Genomic DNA, 20,924 nt, shown 5'->3' with positions numbered 1-20,924 from the left:
CTATTTTATTATTTTCGATGTTAAGACTTAAGACCTGAGCAGATGATAGGTTGGTAGATTTTACGATAGTTGGGACATAGTAAAATCTATTTAGAAAATGGGTTATTATGTTATTTTAGATAGTAGAAGAAGCTTATGATAAATCAATTTTTTGACTCATAAAATTTTTCCTATTTTTGAAAAGTCGTTTTTTTAATGTCAAACATACCATTTGAAAGAAGAGGAACCAAGCTTTTAAGAAAATTCACAAAATAGGAAAATAATTTTTTAAAAATTAACCTCTTTTTTTAAATGGAAATAATTGTACGATTTTAATGTTTGACACAGTTATAAAATGAACTTGACAATTTTAAAAACGAATTATCAACCATAAAAATCGTTCCACAAGCTTTTGGGAAAAATGTTAGAGCTTGCACTGGGAAGCCGTCGAAATTATCAGTCAAAAAATTAATTTACAACGAAATTCGGCATCTAAGGATTTTATAATCCTAGAATCACGACAATGAGGTCGAAATCAAGTTTTGACCATTTTCTGACCTACTTGGCATACAGAATGCTTTTTAAAATTTGCAAAAAAAAAGAAAATATTTTGTTGATATATCTTTTTAAATCATGCCAAATTAGAATATTTTGCTTCGTAGAACATTTTTGTTTTTATGTTAACCAACAATGAAATTATTACACCAAAAATAATGTTTTTTTTAAATCTATAAATAACGATTTAAACTCATTTAATTGCGACTAAAATAAAATTTTGAAAAAAATCTTGATTTATCCGATTAAACCGCTTTATTAAGAATTCCCCTAAATCTGTTTATAATTTACACGTTGTTATTGGATTTCTTATTGGATTTTTGTATGAAATTTCAACTTTCAAAAATTTTTTTTTTATGAAACCAAGGCCTATTCACAAAAAGTGGCGGATACATGTTATTTAGGAGTGTACATTCACCAAAAAAGTTTGGTACAAATCCCTGACCTACCAACCTGATCGTCCCCTTGTGAGATACCATCATAAACAAATACTAAATTTAACTTTACATTTAACCTACGAAAAACAGCGCCGCCAAAAATGACAGTTCAAACTGATAAAGCCACCACAAACAAAGAACTTTCGAATTTATAGGGCAAAGGGAGATGTAAGCCAACAAAGAAATAAAAAATCGACTATTACGACAAATACAACTTTTTTAACTCTAAAGTAACTTCGTTCGACAAAAATAGCCTATTGTACAAAAACACTAAATCGACTTTATACATACAATCAGCGGATAACTTGTCTAGTTTTGTTTAACGATATGTTTTACTGGATCCCCTATTATGAAAATAAATAGCTTTACAGAAAAAAATTGATTGACTAATTGAAATGACAATTCAAATTGATAAAAAATACACAAACAAAGAACTTTCGAATTTATAGGGCAAAGGGAGATGGAAGAAGAGAAGTACACCTTTTCTAACTTTAAATAGATTTCGTTCAACAAAAATAGACTATTGTACAAAGACACTAAATTGACTTTATACATACAATCAGCGAATAACTTAACTAGTTATTTCAATCAATTAATCTTTTTATGTAAAGTTTATTTATTTAGAAATCGTGAGATGCGGTCTGGTGTGATGTAGTTTCAGAAAAACATTTTCTTTATCGTGCCAACGTTTCGACCTTTATTGAGATCATCTTCAGGGCTCAAAGTGTTTGTCTTCTGTGTAATTGTGCCATTCTTGCGTGTCGTGTCGAGGGTCGCATCACACCACGAAATCTCACGATTTCTAAATAAATATCGATTAACGGTCACTAATCACCACACATTTTTATGTAAGGTTTTGGTTGAAATGAAAAAGTTAGTACCGCGAGCGGGATTCGAACCCACGACCTTCGGCTAAACACGCCGCTGCTCTACCATTTGTGCTATCATGACTTCGATCCACTCGGGCACCAAATCCCCATCGAAGTCACGATAGCTCAAATGGTAGAGCAGCGGCGTATTTAGCCGAAGGTCGTGGGTTCGAATCCCGCTCGTGGCACTAACTTTTTCATTTCAACCAAAACCTTACATAAAAAGATTAATTAATTGAAAGATGTAATTTGTTCAATAGACCACTAAATATAATGGAATTAACTAGTTATGTTTAACGATGTGTTTCCCTTGATCCCCTATTATGAAAATAAATAGCTTTATAGAAAAAAAAAGTTGATTGTCTAATTCATATTGATAAAAAATACACAAACAAAGATCTCTCGAATTTATAGGGCAAAGGGAGATGTAAGCCAACAAAGAAATAAAAAATTGACTATTACGACAAGGACACCTTTTCTAACTCTCAATTGACTTCGTTCAACAAAAATAGACTATTGTACAAAGACACTAAATTGACTTTATACATACAATCAGCGAATAATTTAACTAGTAATGTTTAACGATAGCTGTTTTCAACCAATCAAACCAGAACACAGCGAGAATACGATGACACGGTTTAATTAACGCAAGGAAATATATTTTAAAAACAATGGCGTTCAGGTCCATGTATAAAACCTATGGGATCGGATAAAAGAACAGCAATCAACTGTGCCAATTCGTCTTTTGGTACACAAGAATTAATCTATGGACGATTAAAAGACTATTTTCCGGGAAGAGTCATAAAATAGAGTCTGACCTCACCAGGGTTGGAGTTAGTGATAACGAATCTCTCGGAGGATTGCACTTGTCTAGGAAGAATTTTTTCCATTAATTTAAATTCAAAGTTAAATCTTTAAGCACTGATGTGGGCAGTTTAAAAACTATTGGAAGCGCGGTGTTATTAATATTTTTAAAATGGTGTTTAGGAATTTGGTGAAAGTGCGACCGTTTTTGTAAACTTACAATCCCATGACAAATCTTGAGCATTCTGGGTGTGATTTTTTCTGAACAAAGAACGTGTTGTGAAATTCTGTTGGGTGGCTTGGCCGTTGAACATTAGTCAGCGGTTTCTTCCTTGATAATCCTGGTCCGCCCGTTCTCGCTCGGAAAACCCGACGTTAAACTTTGCAAAACAAATAGTTTGTGAAGCGTGTTTATTTAACCCAATGGTTCCGTACTTGCTGGACGGCGCAATAAGAGGATAGGCGCAAGCCTGTGAGAACTGGCTGAGTTCGGCCACGAAACGAATTAGATTTTCAACAGCACGTGAGTTGCATAATGAGCACGTGTCTGTGTGTTTCACTGGATCCCCTATTCTGAAAATAAATAGCTTTACAGAAAAAAAACAAAACAAAAACAAGAACGGTTTTACACACTGTATAATTCCCCCCCCCCCCTGAAGGCTTGATATTTTTGCAAGAAGATATCTTTGGTCCTTTTTGAATACTAAGTGCGTGCTCCTCAAGAAATGCGTTATATAGAATTTTATCCCGACGAACGTATTGAATAACACCTGAGAGTGTCCTAATTTCTACCACAATACGCGAATCTAGAGCATAGAGACCTGGCAGAGTTCGATCCTCTTGCCGGATATTGAAAAATAGCTGATTGGGTAACTCGTGTATTGTCTCTCTCTCTCTCATCATTGCCTTAGGTAAACGTTTCGTTTTTACTTTTTCCATTAGCAGGAAGATCATGCATCGCCGGTGTGCTTTTATGCATAATCGTCCTCTGGAAGCTTAGACAGAAAATACATTTTTGTCTTGTTCATTAATTTTGATATAAATGTATAGTTAGAGCATTATTTAAATTTATGCTTTTGTTTGTCAAACACAAGAGACAAACGCACAGACATCTACTGACGATGCTTACATAGGGCTGAAAGTGCAGACCAGAATAATTTAGAATAACCAAAGGAAAAAATATATTGTCTGTACTCTCGTATTTTCTCCGTTTGAAGTAAAATAATTGAATAATGATAACCTTACCTAATCTAACAAAACGTAAACCATTCTTAATTCTACCTAACCAAACTCTTCCCAATTCCTAGCCCTACCTAACATACCATAACATAAACCACCAATAACCCTAACCCTATCTAACCTAACATAATCATCCTTAACCCAAACCCTACCTAAGATACCATAAACCATCCTTAATCCTAACCTTAACTAACCTAACAAATCATCCTTAACACTAATCTGTCTAACCAACTCGTCTCTAACCCAAACCCTACCTAATTTACCATAACATAAACCACCAATAACCCTAACCCAATCTAACTTAACATAAACCATCCTTAACCGTAACCCTATCTTCCTAGCATAAACCATACTTAACCCTAACCTTACATAACATAAATCATCCTTAATACCAACTCTATCTAACCAAACTCTTCTCTAACCTAACCCTACCTAACTTCCATAACATAAACCACCAATAACCCTAACCCTATCTAACTAACATCAACTATTCTTAACTCTAACCCTATCTAACCTAACATAAACTATCCTTAACCATAACCCTATCTAACCTAACATAAACTATCCTTAACCGTAACCCTATCCACCTAGCATAAACCATACTTAACCCTAACCTTATATAACCTAACATAAATCATCCTTAATACCAACTCTATCTAACCAAACTCACCCTAGCCTTACCTAACTTTACATTACATAAATCACACTTCCTCCCTGCCTAATCTACCCAAACCCATGAACACTACCAGGTAATGCAAAAACAAAAATCATCGATAATTAGTAAAAACAATATTTTCGAACTGTTGCATCTTTCATTTTGTTTTTGTGTGGCAAGTACCAAAGTCACCTACTTACACTAAATAAAAATCTTTTCCAGTGCACAGGAGATGCTTTAACCCTGAATATAATATAAGTCATCTGTAGAAGAAGAATTTCTTGTGATTCTTGTTCCCTTGACATTTTGATTAATCGTGGTTTCGTTTTCTTTTCAGATGAACGGGAAGATGTCCAGAAGAAAACCTTTGCAAAATGGATCAATTCACAACTGGCCAAGGTATAAACAGCAAAATTTCACAGATTAATTTGTTTTATATAAGAAGATAAAATATGTAATAAGACAAGTTGTAAAATGTTCAATGGTCAAAAAATTTCTAAATATATTGACAATGGCATTTAAAAAAAAATAAAATTGATAGTTCTGTGTTGATATCTTCATTCAAAAATTGTTAATGTATTAAATAAGTTTACCAAATAGATTATATAATCGCTAGTGACATTGATTTTTACAATAAAACTCATGATTGTATAATCCTCTCCATAAAAGTTTATAATTTATTGATTTCAAGAAGATAATAATTCAACTGACTACTTTGTGTTCAATTAGGCCTTGATTTGCTTTTAAATTTTTTTATCTTTGCAGAAAAAGTGCAGTCCGATTTCTGATCTGGTCGTCGATCTTCAGGATGGGACTAATCTTCTAACTCTATTAGAAATACTCACTGGAAATGAGTTTGTAAGTTTTTTTTTTATTCCCTAAAATTTATATTTGTCAAGAAAATAATTGTATCTGAAAGAAGAGAAACACCACACATAACACAAGAAGTTTAATTAAAGAAATAATGTAAAAGCCAAACAATTTTTGGACCCTATGGCTTTTTCAGCATATGCATAGAAAATATTTTAATATTTGTTAATTTCATAAATTTTTTTCATAATTTCAGAAAAGAGAAAGGGGACAAATGCGAGTACATCACTTGAACAATGTCAACAGGGCTTTACAAATTCTTGTAAAAAACAATGTATGAATCGAATAAGGCGATTTTCTCAATAGTTATTAACTGTAAGTCTAAATTTCAGGTAAAACTAGTAAATATAAGTAGTAATGATATTGTCGATGGGAATACAAAATTAATACTCGGACTTGTATGGAGCATTATAATGCACTGGCAGGTAAGCTTCATTTGCCCTTGTCGTTTGATATTATTATACAATTTCTTTTGCGTGCCTAGGTCCACTGGACGATAAAGGAACATATGTCAGACCTGGAACAGACCAATTTGGAGAAAACTTTGTTGAATTGGTGCAAACAGAACACAATGGTAAGACTGATCACTTTACTGGGTTCATAATTGTTAATGGTTTAGATTTCACTCATACATCCTTCAAGCCATCTTCAGTGAGGAGCTGTACGAAATATATGCTTTAATATTTTTTTTTATAGAAATATGGAGTTACAGTAAATAATTTTACAACAAGCTGGTCTGATGGTTGTGCATTTAATGCTCTTATCCATAATTACCGACCTGAATTATTTGACTATCCGAGCATCATGAGAAAATTGCCAAATGCCAGACTTGAGCATGCTTTCAGTATCGCCCAGGAACATTTGAATATTGAAAGATTACTCGATGTTGAAGGTAAGATCAATAAGATCGACTGAAAACCAGTACTCAAATTAAAAATTTTCAGACGTCAATACTGCCGTGCCTGACAAGAAATCTGTGATGATGTACGTGATGTGTCTGTTTCAATCTCTTCCGCAGTCTTCGCTGCAGAGGAACAACATGTCCGAGTTGTCTCAGACGGAGTGTGAAAGCAGTTCGAGCGGACGTCCGCTAAGTGTTGCGACAAATGTCTCAGTCGAGCTTGGCGGGTACCAGGTGGCTCTGGAAGAAGTGCTAACCTGGCTTTTAGAAGCAGAAGACAAACTTCTTGTTGAACAACCATTGGCCAACAATCTTGAGCAGATTAAAGTTCAGTTTAGCAATCACGAGGTTAACTTAACATTTAAGGGTTAAAATGTTCAAATTAAGTCAAATAATTAAATAAATTCTTATTTTTAGGCTTTTATAAGCGAATTGTACAAGCACAGAGATGGTGTTAGTGCCGTTTTGAAAGAAGGCGTGAGGATGTTAGGTGAAGGAGGTCTTACGAGAGAAGAGGAAGAAGAAGTAAGGGTTCAGATGAGGCTGCTCAATTCAAGATGGGAAACTCTCAGGCTGAACGCCATACAAAAACAATCAAGGTATATTAAATTTCCATAATTCAATTATCAACATTTATACATCGGTTTTAAGGATATACGAGGCGGTCATGACCCTGCAAGACATGGAAATCGAATCACTTAAACAGTGGATGACACAGATCGAAGACAGGATTTCAAAAATGGCAGAAGTTAATACAGACTTGTCCAGCTCGTTGAAGCAGCAGCTTCATTCCCACAATCAACTGCTGAAAGACATTGAAGAAAAACAAGCAGTCGTTGACACTTTATCACAATTTGTTATTATCATTGATGACAACACTGCTGAAAGTAAATAAAATTGTTCTAAATTTCATTTAAATGACTTTTTAATTTTTTTTTTAAATTTCATAGCGCAATCTCAGATTGAAGACCAACTGTCCGCTCTGGCTGAAAGGTGGTCGCACATTCTCCAGTGGGCTCAAGAAAGGGGCTCGAAACTTCAGACGTTTATCGATAAAGTTTCAGAGATTGAACAGAGCCTGACAACTCTGGAGAACGCCATCAGCGAGCACGAGAGGAGGTTGAAAATCATGGAAGTTCAGCCTACCTCCCGGATGGGCGAAACTTTGGAAAGGATCAAAGAGCTTCAGGTGGGAAAAATTGGCAGAATTTAATTAAAATAATTAGTCACAAAAATAACTTTTCCAGACATCACATTAGCAAAAACTCTGGCTGGTGCATCATAGTTATACGCTGACCTCATGATGATTTCATTGGTTCTTTCAATTAATTAAAAATAATATATTTCAGCAAGTACAACATTGTTTGGACAACTATCACATAACGACGAATCAAATCGAGAACGAGCTTCAAGAGATTAGCAAAGAATTTGGCGAACAATCAATCAATGAATATCTCAGCAGGTGCGAGACCATCACAGATAGATGCGAAGCTGTTCAGTTAATGATGGACATCCAAGCAAACAGGGTTCATTTTTTTTTTTTTTACCTTTCAAATAGTTTCGGGTTTGTTTTAAATTTTTAAAAAAATTGTTTGAACAGATAAATAATGTCGGTTTTGAGCTAAGGCCGGTTATATCAGACAAACCGTCTACCATTTCAACCACAAGGGCTTGGCAGATACCAAACGAAATGATACCGGAATTACAGGAGCATTGGTCTCATATCGGCAGCGTTGAACAGTACGTTTCCGATTTGTGCAGCAATAAAATTGAATCATTACAATCAGGCAAAGTAAGTTTTTTTTTATATTTTAATGTTTTCAATTTTAATTGTTTTTGTAAATATTTAATCTTAGGAAATGCTGAACCTGTTGAGAAGTAAGGAGCAGGAAATGATCAAGTTGAATGAACTTATAAGTGAAATATCGTCGAAAATGCCTTGTGAAGAGACAAATTCGTTGAAAGAAAAATGTTACAAACTCGCCTCAACAATTAGTGAGATAGTGACAAGGTAACAAGAATATATCTTTAAAAAAAGTACAATTTTCATATTTTAATATTTTTAGGGTTGAAACAGAAGAAAAGTATCTATCAGCCGGTAATGACAATAATCACATGGACCTCGAGACATCCCTGATGAGAGAAACCGTGGATGAAAGTGTTGAGGATGCAGTTGAGAGAACGTTGAGCAAAGAAGAAGAGGACCAAATATCAAAGGTTCAATTGATGTTTTATTTAAAGAGGAACTTCTTAACTGGCAGTGTGGGTTAATTTAAAATAAAGGGGGGATGAGTCAGCTTATAATTTCGTTTCAGGGTGCCCACCCCTATCTTTATGACTCATCAAGCATAAATAGGCTAAAATTGTTTAATTTTCAACCTTGTAAATTTTATGTGTTTATGTTTATGCTTTTTTAAAAATTTATTTTTAATTAATTAATTTTTTTATTTGTTAGGTGAACAAATGTCTTTTTAAATAAAACGATGTTTTCTCTTTATAGGTTTTGTCTCAAATAAAAGAAGTCAAAGAATGGCTAATCGATGTCAATTTGAAATGCCACCACGGCCAGTTGGAAGTTAAAGATTCAAGCGAGCTTTTCAAACTTAAAGAAAAGTACCAACATTTAAAAGATGACATCGACAAAAGGAGCCACGAGTTCAGACATTTATACAACAATGGTGGTTTTGTATTTTTATTTTTTTTTTAAATACATTTTTGTGGATAATTAAACAAAGTTTTATCACATTAGGTACTGAATTGGTCAATGAGCTTGTAAACCACTCAAAAGCTCATCCTTTGTACGAAGAACTTGAAACTCTAAGCCAATTGTGGATGTCTATTACAACGGTTGTTGTCCAGCACCATAATTTACTACAAGACGCATCGTATAAATACGGAGAATTCCGAGGTTGACTTTATTAAAAAAAATTTTTTTCTTTATAATTATTGGAAAAAAATTATATATATATTTTTTTAAATTTAGCACTTGTGGCGAAGGAAACAGTTTATTTGGACAAGCTTGAAAAACGGCTTAGAAAATCCCCTACGTCAGCTGCCGATGCAGAAGAAATTTCACAAGATTTAGATGTAAGTGTGTTTAAGTATGAATTTTCGAGTCAAGCCTAATTTTTCTATAATTACTCAATAGTTTAAATAATAAAGTTAATAATAAAGTTTTTTGAAAATATGTTTTGTATATATTTTCATTGTCATAGTGTTAATTTTTAGGATTTAGAAAATTACATAAACAACCATTCTGAAGGTAGAATAATACAGCTTGAAGAATTCGGCAAACATTTAGTTGATGTGCACGTCATGAAAGATAATATTAACGAAGAGATGAACGCTGTAGCTGCAAGGTGGCATCAATTATGCCAAGAGGTAATTTTTATTTGTTAAAAAAAAACGAAAGCTTTCAAGTGTAACTAACTGATATAATTTTAGGCTAAAGATAGAGCGCATATTCTTGAAATATCAGTCGAAGAGGCGAAACAGTCCGAGACGAATATAGTCCAGTTTCAAGAATGGCTCGATCACGTTACGGCTCAGATCAACTCGCGTATCGACAACGACCTCACATCCGACGATCTTCCGGATGATGTTCAAAGAATGCTTGACGAGTTTGAAAAACAAGCGAATACGTTGAAAGAGATGGAGGAAGAAGTGAAGCGTTACAAATCAGAGGGGAAAGTCGAAGCGGCCCTAAGGCTCCATGAGCAGATGGTTCTTCTTAAGGTACATGGAATTTAACTCATTTCTAACTATACATTTCTAATTTTTTCTTTTTAAAGGCTCATTTCATGAAAGTAATGGATAGATTCGAAGACTGGAGAAGCGCCAATAATGTTGAACCGAGATTGTGTCGAGCTTTGAGGGAACTCAGAGGCGTCGAAGATGCCTGCTGCCTTCTAGATCTGGCTTCAGACGAGCCTGAAGCAATCCAGGGACAATTAAATCACTGCATGGTATAATTATTATTGCTGTTCTTTCAAATCATTTTGGGCGTTTAATGTCTTGGTCTGTCAGACTCGTTTGGTTAATGACATTTTATTAATGACTCTATCTCATAGCATATTTCAATGCAATAGTAGATAGGTCATTTTTTATTAACAGTTGTAATAATAGATAATTTATGATCACTCAGATCTTATAATGACTTTTTTTTAGTAGTAGTTAATTCAAGTTGTCAGTAGGGTTTGTTCTAATAGTCGACATAAGACAATTCAGATTAAATACTAACAAGATCTTTGCAGTTTAATTCAAGTCATTAAGATCACCCAGATCATTTATAAAGACAGTGTCTTTGTAAGAGAAATTCAAGTCAGTAGTAGTTAGGTTATCGTTTTTATTGGCACGTACAATAATAGTCAATTTACGATCACTCAGATCATTTATAATGGCATTGTCTTTGTAAGAGAAATTCAAGTCAGTAGTAGTTAGGTTATCGTTTTTATTGACAGGTGCAATAATAGTCAATTTATGATCACTCAGATCATTTATAATGGCATTGTCTTTGTAAGAGAAATTCAAGTCAGTAGTAGTTAGGTTATCGTTTTTGTAGACAGTTACAATAATAGTCAATTTAAGATCACTTGGGACATTTATGATGGCATTGTCTTTGTAAGAGAAATTCAAGTCAGTAGTAGTTAGGTTATCGTTTTTACAGTTACAATAATAATCAATTTACGATCACTCGGGTCATTTATGATGGCATTGTCTTTGTAAGAAAAATTCAAATCAGTAGTAGTTAGGTTACAATAATAACCAATTTAAGATCATTCAGAACAGACAGAATAAAGATAGTGCCTTATGAAATTTGTCTGAAAGTCCAAAACAGTGAGTAGAGAGGCTCGAATAATAAGAAACAACTGTACATCTTACCGTAGACTTCAAGAATAAATTATGTAATATTAATATCCATGCTTAATTTTTTTTTTTTAGAGATTCTATCAGATGTTAAGTGACTTGAAAGCTGAAGTTGAAAATATCATTAAGTCAGGAAGGAAGATGGTTGAAGACAATGTGATAGTAGACGCTGAACAGTATACAATTCGGCTTGACACATTAAAACAGCTCTACAATAAGGTAATAATTTTTTGATTAAAAATAAACATCACTTGGTTTTAAATTTTTTAAAATTTTAGTTAGGAGAGGAAATCACATCGTCCAAAGCTATGTTGGAAAACGCTTTAGAAGTATCACAGAACTTACAGTCGAATTTGACAAATTTGAACTCTTGGTCGCAAGCTATCAACAATGATTTGGAACAGATTGAAGCCACACCTTCAAATGACCGAGATATCTCGGCTGAAATCACATTTGTCAAAGTAAAAAAAAAATTTAACTATAATTTAAGCAAATGATTGACTTATACATTTTTTTAAAATTTTTGTAGGAAACTTTAGATGAGTGGAAGAAACAACAAATAACAAAAGATAAGATTAATGATGGTTATAAAAAGTTCTTGACGCTCTGCGATGTTACTTATCTGGAAACTTTAAAGGATAGAGTGTCCGAGTGTGTAAATAAATTTGAAAACGTATCCAAACGGCTTGAACTCATGTTAGGACAGTTGGAGGTAATTCGATCTTAAATTAACATTGTATGCACAATATGTTAACAAAATCTTCAAATGCATAAAGATTTTTAACAATAATGATAGTTGACTTAGCACTTCTTTTTTGAACTTGATAGGTTAAAAAAAACAATCAATTCTGCAAATCTCTTTGACAGTGCATTGAGTACTTCGTTGTATGTCCGCATGTTGTCACTTACTTCTTGTTCCTTTTTTTCGATTCTGGTGTAAGTCAAACCGAGGGCGATCAAACTGCTAGCAAACTCACAAACATTCAAAACATTGATTGTCAAAACGACAACATAAGTTTTTATTCGATTGATCTTTTCAGTAGAAATAAACAACAAAATCAATTTGTATCATCTACTTATCTCAAATTGAACATTGTTTTATTGAAACTAATTTGTAGATCATAAAAATATGTATGATTTATCTATTTTTATTAGTCATTATTTTGATAGTCATTCGATGTTTAAACACTACAAATATTTTTTTCTTCAATATATCTTTGATATATCTTTTTAAATTGCATTTGTAATAAATTTATTTATTATTAGATAGGAAAAAAATTATCGCTTAAGTTCAGGTGTTTTTCTTCACATTTTGGATATATGGGAATTGACCACCTAATGATCTCTGGACTAATGCAATATAAATTATTCACCAATTCTTTAAACTTTATAAACCAAACTTTAAAGTAAATATGTTTTCTGACAATACTCACAGTCCAGCATTTTAAAGAAAAATTTAAATAATTTACAGACATTGTTAAGAAAACAAACAACATTCTTTTATAAATGAAGGTTTGTATGGTTGGAGGTATTAACGTGCACAAAGCATTGGAACATATTTAATGTGTGATTTCTTCTGGATTACTGTAATACGGTGGCTGTTTGCTTGTTTGGCTGGAGGGCTGGTTACTTTCGATATAACATGCTTCATATTACTAATGATAAATACTAATAACTTGTCAGTTTGTAATGTCCTGTGTTCAAATCATGTATGAAGAATGGTGATGGATATAAATAAAAAAAAAAAAAAAAAAAAAAAATTGCAACCCTTGCACGATTGTAATGAAAAAGATTTGAACCCAAGAGATTTTTCAGGGTATTGAGAAATCTAAAGTTGCCAAGATTGAAGAAAAAAGGTCGACTGAGAGCGACATGAAAGAAATACCGACGATATCAGTGACAGAGGTCGAACAGAATGAAGTCCACGAGAACAAGAATTCTGGGCTTTCAAAACACGAAAAGGAAAAGGTCTCCAAGGCGCCAAAATCGACAGCGAACCGTGGGAGTGTTTACGAAAATGTTGATTATATTGAAACAATCCCTGAAGAGATGGAGACAGAAACGTTCAATTTGGCCAAGGAGAGTACACTGTTTTCTCAAGTATCCGACAACACATTAAACGAGTCGAATGTGTCTTCTGAAAAAATTTTAGATTCTGAAAACAAAAGTTGTCAGATGGTCGAAGTGAAAGAGATGGAAATTAAAAAATCAATCCTGACATCGATAGAGCCTATGGAGCATTCTATAGGCGGCCCTGAATCTGTGGAAATCGTTGAAATTTTCGATTCCGGAGCAGAAGATTCAGATGTAGATCAGAAAGACGAGAGATCACCTAGAACGGTGAGAAGAGTCGTGTCGTCGAAGAACAAACAATTCTTGCCATCTGAAGAAGTTTTGTCCAAGCGTCAGAAAGTAGAAACAGACAATTCAAAAGACACTCAAGAAAAACTGCCTGAGTCTCCGGCGCCAAAGCAGGACATGGAAATACCACCAGTCTGCCTCAAAATATCAGATCGAATGGCTCATATGCAATGGACAACAGTTTCGACCATTGCCGATCAGAGGAAAGACGAAAATCTCCCTGAAGTTACTTTAAGCAAGGAAGTACAAGTTTCAAAAACGTATGAGATAATCGGAAACTTTTCAAAAAACGATGCACCATCGAGCCCAATAGAAGACAACGACAGCTTTTATGGAAGTGACAAAGAAACTGATGATGTTGTAGTGTTTTCCGAAGACGAGACTAGAAATGAAGATACAAGTTCTGACACAAACGAAGATGACATGAGTAATGACAGTCCGAAGGTACGATAGATAAAATTTTTATTTATTTTCTTTAATTAATATTCAAACTTGTCTTAATCTGTTTTAAACCTGACACTTCTACAATAACACATTTTTAAATGTTTAATTAAGGGAAAACAAATTTATTATTGCACTTTTATAAGGGCGTGTTCAAGATCGCATGTTTATGTTTGGCAGAAATTTTCAATTTTATGGAAATTATGCTAGAATTTAAAGTTCATATTTGTTGAAAGAGATCACTATTTATTGTAAAAATCGTATAGTGGAATATGTGTTCTTTGGGATGTAACAAATTTAAAGGATGAGGATTGATATAAAATAAGTTTACAAGGATGCATGTTGCAATGATATGTAACTATCAAATATGCGCACAAACGGGAGTGAAATAATATATTTCAATTAATTTAACGTTTAGGCCCTTATGCTAAAAACAGTACAGTGAAAAGTGCGCTTTTACTCATAAAACTAAGGACTTTCCTCGGTGCCTTTTGATGGAGAATAGCCTTAGTGAAATGTTTAAATCAGAGGCACAAATGTGCAGATGTCTGTGGTCTCTTGGCAGAGTCATCGTGTTTCTATCTCTGCCCAGCCTTTCTTTAAATGATTGTTGATTATAGGTATAATTTTCCTCAAATCTTTCCTGCTGTGAGAAGGAACACCTTTACTTTACTTTTTAAGGAATTTGTACAACTTTTAGTTTGCCTCACACCTGATAAATGATCTGAGTGACATTAAACAGTAACCTAAATAATAATTATTGTAACTATGAATAAAAACGATAACATAACTATTACTGACTTGAATTTCCCTTACAAAGACAATCCCATTATAAATGATATGGGTGATCGTAAATTGACTATTATTGTAATAATCAATAAAAACGATAACCTAACTACTACTGACTTGAATTTCTCTTACAAAGACAATGCCATCATAAATGTCCCAAGTGATCTTAAATTGACTATTATTGTAACTGTCTACAAAAACGATAACCTAACTTCTACTGACTTGAATTTCTCTTACAAAGACAATGCCATTATAAATGATCTGAGTAATCATAAATTGACTATTATTGTACCTGTCAATAAAAATGATAACCTGACTACTACTGACTTGAATTTCTCTTACAAAGACAATGCCATTATAAATGATATGGGTGATCGTAAATTGACTATTATTGTAATAATCAATAAAAACGATAACCTAACTACTACTGACTTGAATTTGTCATACAAAGACAATGCCATTATAAATGATAAGGGTGATAATAAATTGACTATTATTGTAACTCTCAATAAAAATGGTGCTACTGTCTTCAATTTCTCTTACAAAGACAATGTCATAAATGATGTGGGTTGATCTTAAATTAGGCCATCCATACACTGGTCATTGTGCACTTGATGTAACTTTTGTCATAACTCCCAACTCTCTCATTGGCTAAATGAACGAAAATGTGCCTTTTTATTGACTTCATTTTGATATAATTTCAAAAATGGCCACACTGTTCTGCCTATGAATCATTGCACAGCAGATGGACAATTAATTGAGAATATCTCAAATGAAATATTTACAGCCGTTTGACCCCTGGTCTGCAAACCCGATGCTTAGTTAAACCTTAAGCTCTCCCATTTGATAGTAATTACTTTTTTTTTCTTTTAATTTCATAAAGCCAACTTTACATAGAATGACCGCTTATCAAGCTTGTTGACTCAGGCAGGTCTCAAATTTTTAAATTTACAGTCTTTAAAGTGAATTTTTCTTAATGAATGAGCATAAAGGTCATTCAAGATGTTATTAAAAGCTTTTAGTACCCTTAATGCCTCTTATTGTCAGGAAATTTTTTAAATCGTATACCTAATGTGAGGGTGGGATAAATACAATTTTGTTTTAAATAAATAATATATTTATCTAAAGTATATATACTATTGAATAAAATTGTCTGCACTGGATCATCCCTGATTATCATTGCTGGCTTTTTTTTAGAGAATTTTTGTTGTCAAAAATGATCTGCGATCAAGGGGTGATCAAAACGCAAGGACAGGTTTTTGACAATGATTGATGATTTCTAGTTTCTCATCGAGGTTCACTTCTGCAAATGACCGAAATTCGCCTTTTCTTTTCGACTCTCTCACCGTTGAAATACGAATTTTCATTCGACAAAATCTCATGGGTGAAGTCATATCTTACACAGCCTTTCATTATGTACAGGGACTTCCTCTGCAGCTTGACATCGAAAGTAATATCATCGGCCTTTATGAATCGCATTACGGAGTCAGTCAGGAGGCTCAAGCCTGCGATCACATCGCCGCAGAAGCGATCGCTGTCCGTGTGCGGTTTTATGTAACCGTTCTCCGCAAGGTCTAATATGTGGACATGGGGAAGTTGGCCGGATCCTTCTGGAAAAGCGAACTCCCTGACTCGTTTCAATATTTCGCTGTTTTTCGCATTCCATTCAAGCTTTTCCGTTTCTTTAAAACCATGTATCGCATTGTCCCAGTGATCATACTCATACCTCATCCTCTTCAAGTAAGGGCCGATTTCGTCCATTATGCTTTTCTCCTCGTCGTCGTCAATGAAATCATTGCTTATAGACAGATCTTTTAACAATTCCTGTTTTTTTTGACTGTCTGAATCTTTGTGGAAGTAGATCCACTTAGGCACTTCGATCCTGGTTTGGATTTTCGACGATGAAAGTACGTATCGTTTTCCTACATATATTAGAGCCTTTTGAACCTTTTTATTCATGCTTCATCGACCTAAAACAACGAACAATTAAGCATTACATACTAATAAATATGTATCCTGGTGAAATAGGCAGGTTTTGAATGCGTTATCACTGGTGGAATTGGTGAGATTTGTATGAGCTATGATTAGGTCAGGTTACGAAACCTTCTCAGTAGCAATGGGTGTGTCAAGTGTGACGTCACTGAATTCCTTTATTCACTACACTAAACAGTACAATATTACAATAATTAATAAAATTGAACAATCATTAACATAAATATATGTAAAATAAATTATTTCAAAATTGAACCATCTCGAAACTAAATTAAACCATTTTAAATACAGGATTGTGTATCAGGTTTTAATCCAATTTGAAATATTAAGACTACCAGTCTTCTTTATGAACTGATAAATTCTATACTTTACATATATGTGTACTTTATAATGATAAATAGAGAATAAATGTAAATATATTTTCTTATGCATGATATAATTTATTTAACACAGCTAGACGGTTTTTCACGAAACACATCCCTTGTAATTAAAGCTTAATTCGGTTTTTGTTTTGCTAATTGAAAGGTAAATGTAGATTTGTTAATTTGTTTTAAATTGTACATTTTTTTATGAGGGTTGGCAACAGCAGTTATATTAACCTTCGCGGTACCGGTGTTTTTGGAAAAAAAATGTAAGTATGTCGGTTTTTTTGCAAGATTCGAACCTGGAACCTTTATCTTACAGTGATGAGCCGCCTAAACCGTTGCGTCCATCGACGTCCCCTATTGTACATTTTCATTAACCATTCAATAGTTGCGGTTTTTTGGTGACGACTAAGACTAAGTGCTTAGCTCATTGAATATATCCATGATCTTTACTTTGTACAAGGTGTCCTTTTTAGATGGCCCGGCTAAATTTCTCTTGAACCAATGATGCTATCAAATATTTTTTATTTAAAAAATACGAATTGTATTATAAATTAAATATTATTTTTATTTAAAAAATGAACGTGTATTTTTTTTTTGATAGCCTCATTGGCTCAAGAGAAATTCAGCCGTGCCATCTAAAAAGGACACCCTGCATCTGTATTTTTTCCATATTAATAGCTCGTCTTTTTTCGCTTATTTTTGATCATAAGTTTGTATAATAAATGAATGATAAATTAGTTCATAGACCATTGAAGGTTGTTAAAATTTAGTATTGTATATAGTTAAGAATCGCTTTGTTCTGTGGGCTTTTTTTCATTTAGGTTAATAGGTTATGGAATTAAATGTTACACGTGAATACTATAAAATTTAGACAAATTTATAAGAGGATATTTTTTCATAAAAAGAGTGGTACAGGGTTTAATGTCACTAAACAAAATGTAGTACAGTGCCACCGGAACAAAGTTTGCCCAAAAATGTTAATATCTTAGGAATGAGCAGTTATAATACCCGTTCTAGTGGCACTACATTTTGGCACTATTTCTACATTTTGTCTTTGTGTGTATAATTGTAACAATTTTCTTACGTGGAATTTCATAGGAAATAAATTATGGTAAGGGTATCAAAAATACGTTGGCGGACAAAATTGAAGCAACACATTATTATTTTACATTTACATAGTGTTAATACGTGACTTTTTAAAATTATTGTATTTTAATTTTAATTTTAAAGGAATAAAGGACAAAAAATAAAACTGACATAAATGAATGAGATGAATTTATTTTCAATTTGGTCAATCTTTCGAATTTCTTCCTTTAGTTCTTGAATGTGTGGATATTCATCATGGCATACTTTGAAAAATATTGATTTCCACTTCTGGAAAGTTGTCCCATTTTTGAACCAAAGCTGATGTTAAAACTTTATAATCTAATTTATCTATCGATGATTGACAGAGTTCAGTTGACTGGACCAACCTTCTTTTAAAGTCATAGCGTTCTGTTAAATATATCAGCCATTTAATTGAAGGTATGCCACAAAGAATATCGGCAGTATAGGAGGAAACAGACAATATTGACCAAATTTGAAGGTTCAGTTTAACATGAATCTGAGACGTCTAGTATGGCGATTTTTAAACCGAATGTTTGATAAACTTACGATTTTTCACAGGGGAAGACCTCCGTGATGTACGACAACGGATTCGACCCGATGTCTGCGACCCGGACTGTTGACAATTTTGCCGACTCCCCCTCGCTCCCTCTCGACCAGGAAGTCGCCGAATATGAAGAGGCTGCTTCCGAAATGCTAGAAAGGATGGAAGGAACTTTAGGAGTCGTTAAACTAGTCACGAACGAAAAGGATCCTGGTAGACGTTTAGAGGTGATGCTCTCTATCGATATTAAAATCGCAGAATTTAAAATTTTATTTTTATAGGTGTTAGAAAGAGAAATAAGTCAGATCGCTCCCGACGCGGCCACTTTAATAAGCAGAGGCGATGGGCTTATACTTCGTGTCCATTGCTCTTGCCCTGAAAAAGCCATGCTGCTTACATCATCCTGTCAGAACAAACTTAGAGCTAAATGGGCCCAGGTCATGCAGCAAACAGAGGTTTGGTTAATTACATTAAGGACTAACGTGTTTTGTATTTTTCTATAATTTTCTTGGTGTTTTTTCCCTTATAATGTAGGCTCACAAAGTTGACGCACAGAGAGCAGAATATTTGTTAACAGAATATCACAATTTAATATGTAAGATTAATACTAAAATTACTAACATAAACAGCAAATTAGAACAAGCTAACACTGATGAAGCCAAACTGCAGGTAACTAACACTTTTAGATTCTTTGTTGATAACTTAATAACTTTTGCATGGAAATTTTTTTTTTCATCATTTACGACTTACGAATATTTTTTTCTTTGACCTTTTTAGTCTGTTATGTCTGAATATGGCGCTTGTGAGGAGTCGGTTTCTCGCCTTTTTGACATAACAGGAGAACTGGCCAATCTCAGGGTAATGACGGACAGCAGAGAGCTTCCAGCAGCCTGGAAATCGCTCAGCAATAAGTTAAACTCGCTCAAAGCGAATCCAAAGCTCACAGAGAAGAACGCGGATAAGGTCGGCGATTTTAAACAGGACATGATGGATTCCCCGGCTGATTATGTCGCACATGTGAACAAAGTTCGCGATTCTATTTCGTCCATCGCGAGGAAACTTAAACAGCCTCCTCTCTCGACAGATTTCGATCCGTTCGACCTCCAAGAAGATGCTCTGAAAGTGAGTTAAATGATTTTCTTGAAAAATTTGTACCATTCCGGGTCTTTTCTTGACAAATTTCTCTGGGGAACGAGCAGAAGTATGCACGTGCGAAATTGTTACGAAAATTACATAAATATTTCAGGAATGGTCATTACGACAAAGTTAACAAAGAAATAATTCCTATATAAATCACAATTACATCAAGTTCAGAATAGATTATTACGACAAAAATGTAACTAATACAGAATTTAATGTTACGACCATATCAACAAAGAAATAACTCCTGTAGAATTGACTACTACATCAAGTTCAGAATTGATTATTACGACAAAAATATAACTAATTCAGAATTTAATGTTACGACCATATCAACAAAGAAATAACTCCTGTAGAATTAATTACTACATCAAGTCTAGAATCGATTATTACGACAAAAATGTAACTAATTCAGAATTTAATGTTACGACCATATTACCAGAGAAAGAACTATAGAGTTGACTAGTACATCAAGTCCAGAATTGATTATTACGACAAAAATACAACTAATTCAGAATTTACTGTTACGACCATATTAACAAAGAAAGAACTATAGAATTGACTACTACATCAAGTTCAGAATTGATTATTACGACAAAAATATAACTAATTCAAAATTTAATGTTACGACCATATCAACAAAGAAATAACTCCTGTAGAATTAATTACTACATCAAGTCTAGAATAGATTATTACGACAAAAATGTAACTAATTCAGAATTTAATGTTACGACCATATTAACAAAGAAAGAACTATAGAGTTGACTAGTACATCAAGTCCAGAATTGATTATTACGACAAAAATATAACTAATTCAGAATTTAATGTTACGACCATATTAACAAAGAAAGAACTATAGAGTTGACTAGTACATCAAGTCCAGAATTGATTATTACGACAAAAATACAACTAATTCAGAATTTACTGTTACGACCATATTGACAAAGAAAGAACTATAGAGTTGACTAGTACATCAAGTCCAGAATTGATTATTACGACAAAAATACAAC

General features: G+C 33.5%; 2 protein-coding genes across 12 annotated transcripts in view; one reads left to right on the top strand and one right to left on the bottom strand.

Moving 5' to 3' along the window:
- The window catches only part of LOC106669519 (dystrophin, isoforms A/C/F/G/H-like), a 328,247-nt gene that overhangs the window by 27,484 nt on the left and 279,839 nt on the right, over positions 1–20,924 (top strand). For 9 of the 11 annotated variants that reach the window (XM_024227800.1, XM_024227795.1, XM_024227798.1 and 6 more), the window contains 28 exons: positions 4,876–4,937; positions 5,304–5,396; positions 5,605–5,682; positions 5,741–5,833; positions 5,893–5,982; positions 6,105–6,300; positions 6,353–6,657; positions 6,727–6,908; positions 6,961–7,196; positions 7,260–7,498; positions 7,659–7,835; positions 7,910–8,101; positions 8,166–8,320; positions 8,376–8,526; positions 8,810–8,987; positions 9,059–9,217; positions 9,293–9,396; positions 9,538–9,690; positions 9,754–10,044; positions 10,101–10,274; positions 11,251–11,394; positions 11,454–11,636; positions 11,705–11,887; positions 12,991–13,980; positions 18,792–19,001; positions 19,056–19,229; positions 19,309–19,443; positions 19,552–19,896. In XM_024227800.1, the coding sequence (XP_024083568.1) occupies positions 4,876–4,937; positions 5,304–5,396; positions 5,605–5,682; positions 5,741–5,833; positions 5,893–5,982; positions 6,105–6,300; positions 6,353–6,657; positions 6,727–6,908; positions 6,961–7,196; positions 7,260–7,498; positions 7,659–7,835; positions 7,910–8,101; positions 8,166–8,320; positions 8,376–8,526; positions 8,810–8,987; positions 9,059–9,217; positions 9,293–9,396; positions 9,538–9,690; positions 9,754–10,044; positions 10,101–10,274; positions 11,251–11,394; positions 11,454–11,636; positions 11,705–11,887; positions 12,991–13,980; positions 18,792–19,001; positions 19,056–19,229; positions 19,309–19,443; positions 19,552–19,896 (5,672 nt within the window). The remainder of the gene's footprint in view (positions 1–4,875; positions 4,938–5,303; positions 5,397–5,604; positions 5,683–5,740; positions 5,834–5,892; positions 5,983–6,104; positions 6,301–6,352; positions 6,658–6,726; positions 6,909–6,960; positions 7,197–7,259; positions 7,499–7,658; positions 7,836–7,909; positions 8,102–8,165; positions 8,321–8,375; positions 8,527–8,809; positions 8,988–9,058; positions 9,218–9,292; positions 9,397–9,537; positions 9,691–9,753; positions 10,045–10,100; positions 10,275–11,250; positions 11,395–11,453; positions 11,637–11,704; positions 11,888–12,990; positions 13,981–18,791; positions 19,002–19,055; positions 19,230–19,308; positions 19,444–19,551; positions 19,897–20,924) is intronic. The other 2 variants (XM_024227801.1, XM_024227799.1) reach the window with 2 other exon arrangements.
- On the bottom strand, positions 15,884–16,917 carry LOC106669547 (alpha-ketoglutarate-dependent dioxygenase alkB homolog 7, mitochondrial). Its single transcript, XM_014399082.2, has one exon. It carries the CDS (start codon positions 16,723–16,725, stop codon positions 16,054–16,056), a length of 672 nt encoding a protein of 223 aa, XP_014254568.1. The 5' UTR covers positions 16,726–16,917; the 3' UTR covers positions 15,884–16,053.

The sequence above is a fragment of the Cimex lectularius genome, unplaced genomic scaffold, assembly GCF_000648675.2.
Source record: "Cimex lectularius strain Harlan isolate CLEC.00 unplaced genomic scaffold, Clec_2.1 scaffold229, whole genome shotgun sequence".
NCBI lineage: Eukaryota > Metazoa > Arthropoda > Insecta > Hemiptera > Cimicidae > Cimex > Cimex lectularius.
Note: the sequence above shows the minus strand (reverse complement) of the source record. Positions and strands in the feature narration are given on the sequence as shown.

Excerpts from the sequence above, each read along its gene's own strand:
- LOC106669547 (XM_014399082.2), bottom strand. The coding sequence starts at position 16,725 with ATGAATAAAAAGGTTCAAAAGGCTCTAATATATGTAGGAAAACGATAC.